This window comes from Galendromus occidentalis, unplaced genomic scaffold (assembly GCF_000255335.2).
Source record: "Galendromus occidentalis unplaced genomic scaffold, Mocc_1.1 scf7180000077212, whole genome shotgun sequence".
NCBI classification, from domain to species: domain Eukaryota; kingdom Metazoa; phylum Arthropoda; class Arachnida; order Mesostigmata; family Phytoseiidae; genus Galendromus; species Galendromus occidentalis.
The window spans coordinates 172,859-183,354 of record NW_003805200.1 but is presented as its reverse complement, the minus strand read 5'-3'; the positions used below and the strand labels follow the sequence as shown (position 1 = coordinate 183,354).

The following is a 10,496-nucleotide window of genomic DNA, read 5'->3' as shown; positions in this document are numbered from 1 at the left end:
ATACATTGGAGCATTTCCCAAGCTCAGTAGGGAGACGAGGGCCTCGAGCTGTTTTCGAGTGAATAGTAGGAGCGTGGATAATAATCAGCCAGACATCTGGATTCTATTTGCGGGCGATGCCGTCGGGAACTCTATCTTCTTTCTGTCGCGTGTTCACCCTTCTGTCCACGTTCGAATGCAATATAATCCTAGGTTTTTCATCTTCACCTAGGGGCGGCTCGGAGAGACCTTTGAATACGGCTCGTAACTCATGAGTCGTGGGTGCATCGCGAGCGTAACGAACTAATGCCGAATAGTGACCCAAATCGATCTCGATATCTGCGCTATCGAACAGCGTCGGCCTCGCTTCGAGCTCGAATTTCAGTCGCGTTCGTACCGATGTGAACTAGTACGTTGATGGAAAATTAATAACAAGTCGTTCCGCGGACCACTTTCACTTTGGTCAATTCAGACAAGAAGCAGCTTGTTCCTCTGAAAATTCCTCGAAAAATTCTTGCCTTTTCCCACCGCTCAAGAGGGAGAAGTGAGAAACTCGCTTCGCTCGCTTAGAAGAGATTTCTCGGCAGTTGAATCGATCTCGCTCTGACCCCTCGATCCTCCCCCTCGGAAGCCTCGCGCGCCCCCTGATATCATTTGTCTGCTTATTCCGACGCCTGAAGCGTTTCCGAAACTCCCGGCCCGTCAGCTATCTACTCATGGACGTGGATATTTATCGCGATGAACTGGGATATATTATCTTATGAATACATAGATGCCGATTACGATACTAACCTCGGACATTGTAGGGGAACAGAGGTCGCGGAAAGATATACCAGAGCGATGATCACTGACCGAGATGCCACGCGCGGTGGCCCTGTCTTTCACAACGCGAGCTGCACGACGACGCGCACGTCGTTGAAGGAATAAACTTCCGCCTCGTGAGATCGACGAGTTTAACTTCGTTTCTCGGCTCCAGCGATACATGTGCCAAGATGAACACACGCACGTCATGTAGCGTTTTATAAACCTGATGCGTCTCGCGGCGTGTTTTGGCCTGGCTTATGAAGTCATAATACGTTTCGCTCAAAACATCACGGTAGGATGATCCTATGGCCCCACCAAAGGTGTCTCGGCATTCGACGGCGCCGATGGTGCAAAATGCAAGAGACCAGGAACAAAGGAATAGGCAGCTCAAGAGGGTTCATTCCCCCAAACTCAGGGGGAGCCAACTCCGGGAGTAGGTATTGTTAGTGTTCTGCGCCTGCTCTCCATAACTGCGCCTGCGCGCCTGATCAGGAACACTATCGTCGTCCTCTAGCAAAAGCATGAGCAGACAATAAAAACGGCCACTTTAATTTCGTCTACGACGGTTGACGCACGTGTCTTTCCTCATCCTAGGAAATCCCCGTAATTCTCAGTACCAAGGTCCTAATTCTAATAGGTATTCATCCTCGACGCCGTCGGCGGAGGCCATCATCAAGTAGAGATCAAAGCTCGAACGAAGCGCCGAGAGGTGTAGCTCACCCAGCCTCGACCGACTTTCCCCGAAGACCCTTCGACTGAGTACGGGAAGGGCTCAGCTTTGAGAGAATCTTTTCGCGACGGGGTTCGGTACTTGCCACCGCCGGTTTGACCGAGCGTTCCTCTCGATGGAATTTCGGAATCGATGCCGTGCTGTGCAGGAAACTAAGAATTGCTTCTCTCAAATCTTCGGCGAGATGAGAGGATGTCGATTCTATATCTTATAGTTGATCAACTGGTTTCGTAAGAAGCATGCAATCTTTGCAACTGATCCTCCCGCTTGGGTTCAGCGTGCAGCCGACTTCCCGGTGAAGTATTGATACTCCGAAAGCAGTCAAGAAAGTGAACTTGAACACAATAGTCGATGCTACCCATGAGGTTTCCGGTACACATGAGGCAGAGTTGAGCGAGCCGACTCCTGCGACGATATCGTGTGTGGTCATGGCGATACGATCGTCTCGGGCTCACAGGCTCGAGCCCTGTCAACACAGCTGAACAACAATCGACTCTCTCGACTTTTGTAAGGTCTGAAGTCTATATTGTTGATAGATCGGACGGAATCGCGGAGAAGACTCAAGATGAGATTCTCTGTACTGCACGGAGTCAACGTTTATTGAATGCCTTATGGAACTGCTCATAAAACGCTATCGATTCCGCGCTGATGCGCGGCCGCACTGCATCGAGCGCCTGGAGGAAGTGACGCTTTCCGATGGCCGAGATCTCGAACGACTCTTCCAGTGCCTTCATGACCGCCTCCTGGACCACGGCAACGATCTGAAAAGACGGAGTGAGATTCGGCCGACAGAGACACTTCATTCAGACGGAGAGGATGGAATAATGGAGACTTCCTTATGAGAATTTTTACCACCTACCTCTGCACCGGAGTATCCTTCGGTTTTCACAACGAGATCATCGATCAAAACGTCTTCAGCAGCCTGACGCTCACTCAGTTCGATACGGAGGATTTCTCGTCGGGTATCGGTGTCCGGTAGCGGAACGTAGACCACACAGTCCAGACGGCCAGGTCGTAGAAGAGCCTGCTCGGAAGAATGTCTTTACTAATCGGAGCAATAAATTGTATGATTTATTTGATGGGACAGCCGATGAGTTGGATATATTTATTGAGGAGCTTCGAGATATATCGTACTCGCACCTCATCAATCATATCCGGTCTATTAGTTGCGGCGATCAAGATGACATTCTCGAGGCCTTCGATACCATCGATTTCAGTGAGCAACTGGGCCAGAACTCGGTCTCCGACGCCACTGCCGCCGGACGACGTATTCCGTTTGGTTGCGATGGCATCTGCAAATCGGATTAGACCAGTGGATGAGCGCTGACGAGGATCTCCCTGTCAGATTCACGTGATTGCTCGGAGTCGATCCAGCAGATATCGATTGTGCGATAGAGGCAGAATTGCTTCGCTGTCAAGCGTAGTTCGAGGTCGAATATTCCTCATTGACCCGTGATGGTTTCTCGACATTTGAAACAGACCTATCTCATCGAAGAACACCACGGCGGGGGCCACATTCCGAGCTCTCCGGAACAGATCTCTCACAGCTTTCTCGCTATCGCCCACCCACTTCGAGAAGAGTTCGGAGCCGTTGACAGCCAAGAAATTCAATGAGCTCTCCGTGGCCAAGGCTCTAGCGATCATAGTCTTCGAGCATCCTGGAGGACCGTACATGAGCAATCCACTCGGAGGTTTGATCTTGAACCTGTATCATCCGAAACGTCCCATTATCGAATGGCAGGGCGAGTCGTTTATCGAGTACTTGTTCGACCCGGAGTCGGAGACTCGGGTCTGAGGCTCACATGGTGGAAATCAGCATGAGAGAGCTACCTCTGGAAGGCTTCCTTGTGTAGGATTGGCCACTCGACGCACTGCCGGAAACGTTTTTTCACGTCTTCCATTCCACCGATATCCTTCCAATTCACCTTCGGAATTTCCAGAACGACGTCGCGCATCTCGAGGGGCCGCACAACCTGGGCAACGGATTTTTTTAAGAGTCCTCCCGATGAGTTTCGAGGGAAGCATCGCCTTCCCCCAAGAATTCCAATGTCTGAATCGATAAGCGAATACTTCGTCGGCGGAGCGATCTTGGACCGTACCTTGACAGCTTGCTTCAGATGTCCAGCTCTGATGCAGATCTCTCCTGGGTCTCTCATCGACGTAGCCAGTGCCTCCCTCACCAATGTCTCGATATTCGCACCCGTATAGCCATGCAGTGACAGAGTTACCTGAGACCCGGAAAGATGACCAAGTTAATGGGGTTTGGTAGGGCTATCGAGCTGTGGCAAATGACGTTGTCGCTTTCAGTTATCTCACCTCGGTGAGCTCAAGGTCCGTAACATCGTGCGGCATATCACGTAGACTCAACTTGAGGATTTCAAGCCGCTCGTCGGAGGAGGGGATTGTTATCTCAATTTCTCGATCGAACAATGCTTGAAGAATTTCATCCACATTGGACGGCTTGTTGGTGGTCGCTATCACCAGCGTCTGGAAGGTCGAAATTATAGTTCAAGTCTCATCTCAGAGCATGGAAATCGAATAGTGTCGATGGTGGGCTCTGCACCGGATCACCTGCTCAGGGAGCCGTTTGAGGAATGCTACGAGTCTCCCTTGCGATTCCTTATCCTTCCTGCTGCTGAAGGCATCGAGGTTATCAACGAGAACTAGACTCGTCGAAGCCTTCTTCGCGAGGCGAGAGGTTTCGTGGGCGTCGCCGCCCAATCTGAGGATTGGAAGAAGATCCGATCAACTCCAGGGTGAGTGATCTCTTCTGTTAGAAGTAACAAATGAGAGTAGGAGATTCACCGAGCATTCACAAACACTCACACCTTGACAGCGTTCTCTGTGGTTACTTCCACGATCTCCAAGCTCAGATCGGCGGCGGCTGCCCTGACCAGGAGGGATTTTCCGGTACCCGGCGGACCTACCAGCAGAAGCCGTCGCGGAGGGAACTTGCCTGGGGACCAGAACCTTTTAACTCTTGGCAATCTCTGACAACAATAATTCATTCGAAAGACGCTCGAATATGTTGGCGGAGAATCGTCGTGGTCAAATATATCTATCTATCAGGGCAGCCATTCGGGCTGCGGGACGTACCGAGGTAGAGCAGTTTCCGGACTTTTTCTTCAGGTATCCGGGTCAGCCCTTGAAGTGTTTGCTTCTGAAGCCGGAGGCCGCCGATATCATCATAGCTCATTTGGTTTTCAGGATGCTCCTCATTCGGCTCCTGAGCTTTCGCGATAGTTATTTCAGTGCGCTGGCTCAACCTGTAGTATCAGGGATCATATCTATCAGCCGGGCAATTCGACTACACGGGTAGCGATCGGAGATTCCCTAAAAGCGAAACGATTTTCCCAATTCTATCGAAATCGTCCTACAGAAGAGTCAGAATACCTGAAGAAAAGATTGGACTCTCCATCGATAGAGAGGTTTCCGAGGGATGCCTCCAGGGAGCGATTTTCGGCCAGAGCTTTCCGTACTTTTAGTTGGACGATTTCGCATAAATGTGCGAGCTTTATCACGGATCCTCTCTGAAGGCAACTGGAAACTGGAAGAAGCCACGTTTGTCTGAGCGTTCCCCTGGAGTTTGATGAATATGTCTCTATGCAGCCAAAACTATATATATCAACGATAAATTCAAACGGATACATGGGATGGAAATCACGGAGAGAAGAAGCGAAGTCCCGCTGAAGAAGCGGATTCCCGATCTCGTATGTCGGTGGTAAGATTCGTACTTACAGAACTTTCTCCGGAAGGCCTCGATCAAGACACCGTCGTCATTGACCTCCCCGTCGAGCACTTCCAACTCCAGACTGGAGCATTCCGGAACTTTGGAGTCGTATGGCCGCAGCGCGATCCGGGTTCCGGAATGGATATTTCGGTCCGGCATCAGGGGACAAACGGCGAGGAAACTCAGCGCCTAAGGTTGCGGCAGCTCATTCGAAGACTTTCCCGAGCGATTTGATAGGGATGAGGATGAAAGAATATGGAGGTGCGAGCTCACCGAATTCGGCCAAGCGACTTTCAGAGAAGCGAGACCGGTTGCTGTCGAAACGTGAACATATCCACCGCATTTCGCGCCGCAAATTTTCATCGTTGACGGATTCAGGAAAATCGCCTGTTGCTGGAAGGGCATCGAGAGCTTCTCGAGGTCAGGATCTGCGGAATGAACGTACAATGGTCTGAATGATCAGAATTAGGTTTTCTCCAGCGGAGGGCCCATGCATTGGTCGTGGGAAGACTCGATTTATAGATGCTCTAGTCGAAATCACTAGCCCGAACTTACCTCGATTCCTGATCTCGCGAACAGTCGCGTGGAGTATTCCGTCCCGTATGAACTCGTAGTCGGGATCCGATTCAGCCGTCAGATTGCCGCAGTCAGCTTCGTGCTTCTCACGGTCTTTCGGTAAGACTAACACGGAGCACTTGGCACATTCACTGAGGTCGCACTTCTCTTCTCTCTTCTTGGCTGACATCCCAGGACCGGGTAGCACTTCAGAGAGATTCGCGAAAACTTCCGACGATGGTCTCGAACAGGAAAATTCTCTCAAAAACGAAGCCTTCCTGGCAGCAGACTCATACTACTAGGGGCACGTCTTCCTAATCGGTTCGAACAGAACAGCTTCCTTTATTTGTTTATCCTGTATCGTGACAGATATCGTCTGCTATAGTCGTCATTGACTGGCGGCGATCTCACGTATCAGAACCAAGGCCTGCCCGTCCGATCGATCCCGTCCGTTCACGGCAGGGTTCTCCCAGATGCGTTTTGAGCGTCGAGAAGGTGACTTGCCCCCACGGATTCAAACGCGTGCTCTGTGACATCACGCTCCTTGCTTCAGAGAGGGCCGTCGTCTGCTCTGAACAACAACAGCGCGAATAAAGACCGGAGTCCCGTCGTCGCCGACGAAGAACACGGCTGAGAAGCGGTAAAGCGCGTCCGGCACGCTGCTCTTGAGCGAAGAACCGGCTTATCTGTGATCTACCCGGTCGTTCCCGGTTCCACACAGGCGAACTGAGCCGAGAGAGCCGTCCTCAGTCGGAGACTCATGGGAGCAGTACCGTGCTACGACGAAGGAGGTGCTCATAGCAAGCAGGGACCCGAATGTTTTGGTATCTTCGAGGAGATCGGATGAATCTCCGATTGAGGATCCGATGATGACCCCCCCCTTTCCTCCGACCGATTCAGAGGAAGCAGCGAGGATACAGTCTTTTGAAAATCGTCAGAAGAGCAGTCGATCAGCTGGAAGGTCCAGATGGAGAGGGAAGAATCAGCCGACGGTCCCGCTACTGAGATGATCAGTTTAATCAGGGAGCTTCATCATGCCTCGGGCGGGGGGAGGACTTGCTTCACGTTTCCACGTTTCACGTTCATGGTTATTCACGTGCTTGAGTTCGACCCCTCTTCTGGCAGGAGGTTCGAAATCGACCGAACGAACTAGGTCTCTCTCGGGCTGAAGTATACATTACCCGGACACATTTTTACGGTATATAGAATTTTACGGTATATAGTGTTGTGCATGTAGATAGATCACGCATGAAACGCCGGATTTCCGGAAAACGGGGTTGACCAGCTCTCAGGCGGGACGGGTAAGTTTGACAATATGTGAACCTGGACTCGAGTCCGCAAACATTTTGACTCTGACGCGAAGATGAGGGAGGGAAAGAGGGACCTATCACCGACAACGAAAAAACAGGCTCATCAGGTTCAGATTTGAAAACGGGACACTTTTGTTCGGATAAAAACATATCATTGCCGCGCCACCATTCGTTTACCTATCGTATAAAATTGCTCGCATCTTGGAGAAGTTCTTGGGAAGTAGGCGAATCTGCGGGACAGTAGATCTCCGGATCATAAGCGAACAAGGGACAAGAGAAAAGTGACAGTCGGGGGAATAGCGTCGGATGTCGCATACGAGTACGAAACAGATATGGACGAGAGGACTTCATCTCCGGGGACCATTGAGTGCATTCCAGGATGCGTCTTCGAAGACGACCTTGTGGAACTCGAGTAGCAGCGATAGTCGCAGTGCTGATTGACGAGAGGTTGCTATGCATCCTAGAAGGAATTCTCCCGTGACTTGATCTGAGACTCAGCACAGTCGATTGTCTGACTTGGGTAGCTACGTGCGAACACTGAATTATCCCATCGGCGATCCACGGTGACGTCGGCTCCCTATGGTGGCTCCAGAAGCTGAATGATGCATAGTAGGCGCGCTCCGAAGCCTCTCGCGGTAGCACTAAGGCCATTCCCGTGATGAGATTTGGATCGAAGACTAGGGTTCGTTTTCTTCATTTTTTATTCGATTCTGGAGCATCTCTGATCGGGGAGCATGATGGGACAAGATTGGACGGAATACATTCCTCCTGGTCGCCCAGACCGGGTCCGGAAGACATTATCAATCTTCGACGCGCGTGTTAGGAACTGCACGTCGAGTGCCGTATCAATACTTGGCCGAGCTATGTATATCTGGCCGCGGATCTCTTCACGATACACGTTGCTGGAGGCCGGGGAACACATGGGAGAAGACTGGTGCAAAGGATGAACCTAGGATACGCTCACTATAATATTGTACCTCCACCGGCACAATACTACACATTTCACTGATGCTGATACATCTCCTCTCATGGCATCTAATGGGCTTGCCCGAAGCCCAGAAATCGTACTCCCCCCCCCGCCATCGGGATCCTTCATAAAATGAGAGATTTCGATGTTCCATCGAGCATTCGCTTCCGACTTGACGCGAGATTCAAGCCGAGCCAAACGGATTTCGATCTTCCCACAAGGCGACGCTCCCGTTCGGGAGAATTCCGGGATGCTAGCAGTTTCAAGCTCTGCGAATCCCTCATAAGAAGCATGGCTCCACATGAGGAGCACTACCCAAGACGGGAAGCTCCAAGTGTATTATTGCATTGCGAAAAGTAATTGTTCGTCCCGGCTTGTTTGACTGCCTCGTTGCTCCGACACCTGCGGAGGAATGTAGTTGCTTGCACTCGGATTGCAATTGCTGGAATTCGGTAGCTGCCCGACAAAGGCAAGAAGAGTCTACATAGTGCGACGCCGCATAGCAGAACCAAGACAGCGGACTCTGCGAAGAGCGAGGCATCTCGAGTGGGTGCGCGTCGTCATACGACGGTGTCTTATGATCTGGCGCTCCAGATATGAGGTCTCTCTCACTCGTCGCTGTCTCGAATCGGATGACATAACGATCTCTCGATAGTTGCATGCTTCGCCATGCTCGCAGCCCAGGGATATGAGCGTGTAGACATTTTCCGGGTTACATGAGGACCTTCCCGCGGCTGATCCCGTAACGATGAGCACGAACAAGCTGGCCGGCCGACCGACCCGGGGCATCACGCATTGACGTGCCGACGGACACAGTTCTTAGAATTTCATTCTACGACGTCGGCGTCGTACCGCGGGTCCGTCCACCGTTCGAGGTCTCGGTCGTCTACATCCGTAGAGTGCGAGTTTTGTCGATTCTTCAGTGCGGAACTTTCTCGAATTCATTCAGAGAAACGACGGGAATCCCTTGTCGTCCGGTCGATTTCGAGCCGAAAATATCTCTTCTGACAACCCGAGAATTGGATCGACTGATGTCGTTGGTGGTGTAATTCGGGGAGGGGCAGAGAGGGAGAGAGGGGAAGGGAAGCGAATAAGCGATGACGACGGGAGGACTATCGACGAAGGACGTCGTCGTCGGGGCAAGTGAGGAGTTAAGGCGCGGAGAGAATAGATGAGAACTTGTTCTCGGTGATGGCTGTTCTTTTCGGTAGGGCGTCCGATTACCATATTGAATAAAAGGAGGAAACAGAGCAATGGGAGTGGCCGCTTGGGGGAACACGAGCTCCATGGAGATCATGAACCAACGCGAATCAAGAAGAACACCCTCGAGATCCGGGAGGAAAAACGAAAAGCTCCGAAAGAGAGAGAGAGAGCGAGAGATTCTCCGGGTCAAGTGTGAGTAAGTGAGCGCCGCCCGTTGTACTGAAATTTGTCTAGGGAATTAGACCTCCCCTACTTCATCGCCTTTGAAAGGCCAATCCGGCGAAGGGTGACACGTCCTCGGACACGACTTAACGCGCATTCACTCTCCACCCAGGGTCGAGTGGGCATCTTGATATTGATGGAGTCTGAATGTTTCAGATCAAATCGCCCTGGTGGCCGCACGGGGAAGGTCAGAAGGCTGTTGCCGCGGCGAAACCTACTCTAATCCGTTCGTATGAGTTCGCATGGCGAAGCACCTTCGGCGCGTACCGAGCCACCCTCACGGTAATCTTAGCGTGGATATCTCGGTGTAGTCGCAGCAGAATATTCGCACTTAAAATGATCTCATTCACTGTTCTTACAAATCCCACAAGGGTTTCTGACGGCTGATTTTCTTGCACGTTTTCCTCACTACCGCTCTCATTCCGCTGTTCGCCTGATAGCTGGTTGCTACGCTTCCCACTATTCTTACCGACCGAAAACTCCCGTTTCCGAGAGAGAACATGTTTCTCTTTCTTTCACAAGCCCTCGCAGCTTACAAAGTGCAGTTTTCCACAACACGCGATCGATATTCAGTCGTCGATTGTGTGTTCCCCATGAGCATTTCGCTCAAACGGCATGGGGACCCTCTCACACCCCTCGATCGTTTATGGAATTAAAGATTGAATCCATCGCAAGCCGGTTCTGATTCCTCCGAAAAGATATTCGCCCGTCCCGAATTCCATGACGATTCCGCGGGCATGAGCGAGGAAGAAGTCGAATAGACCCAGGTGAAAAGGGGGAAACCCACAACCGAGAACAGGAAGCAGACCGTGAGGTTATTCCGAGGAGTCATGAAGATCGTCGAAGCAGACTTGATCCTCTGCTGAATCAAGCCGAGCCCTTCTCTGATGGGAGGCAGCACCAGCCCACCACAGCAGGGCTACGACTCCTTGGTTGGTTTTTCAAGCGAGGGTAAGTCAGTCGCCCCACGGCTCGCAATTTCGATCTCTACGCAGC

At 51.5% G+C, this 10,496-nt stretch overlaps 2 protein-coding genes across 2 annotated transcripts; both read right to left on the bottom strand.

Moving 5' to 3' along the window:
- Positions 1 to 2,092: 2,092 nt before the first annotated feature.
- LOC100903453 (ATPase family protein 2 homolog) lies at positions 2,093 to 4,779 on the bottom strand. Its single transcript, XM_003741846.2, has 10 exons — positions 4,610 to 4,779; positions 4,340 to 4,469; positions 4,085 to 4,235; positions 3,830 to 4,000; positions 3,613 to 3,741; positions 3,344 to 3,486; positions 2,995 to 3,218; positions 2,654 to 2,805; positions 2,373 to 2,537; positions 2,093 to 2,274 (listed from the first exon to the last, which is right to left on the bottom strand). The coding sequence occupies exons 1-10, from the start codon at positions 4,707 to 4,709 to the stop codon at positions 2,104 to 2,106; spliced, it is 1,536 nt and encodes a 511-aa protein (XP_003741894.1). The 5' UTR covers positions 4,710 to 4,779; the 3' UTR covers positions 2,093 to 2,103.
- A 24-nt stretch (positions 4,780 to 4,803) lies between these two features.
- LOC100904173 (uncharacterized) lies at positions 4,804 to 6,126 on the bottom strand. Its single transcript, XM_003741851.2, has 5 exons — positions 5,799 to 6,126; positions 5,517 to 5,671; positions 5,252 to 5,432; positions 4,907 to 5,060; positions 4,804 to 4,846 (listed from the first exon to the last, which is right to left on the bottom strand). Exons 1-5 carry the CDS (start codon positions 5,986 to 5,988, stop codon positions 4,804 to 4,806), a joined length of 723 nt encoding a protein of 240 aa, XP_003741899.1. The 5' UTR covers positions 5,989 to 6,126.
- Positions 6,127 to 10,496: the final 4,370 nt, after the last annotated feature.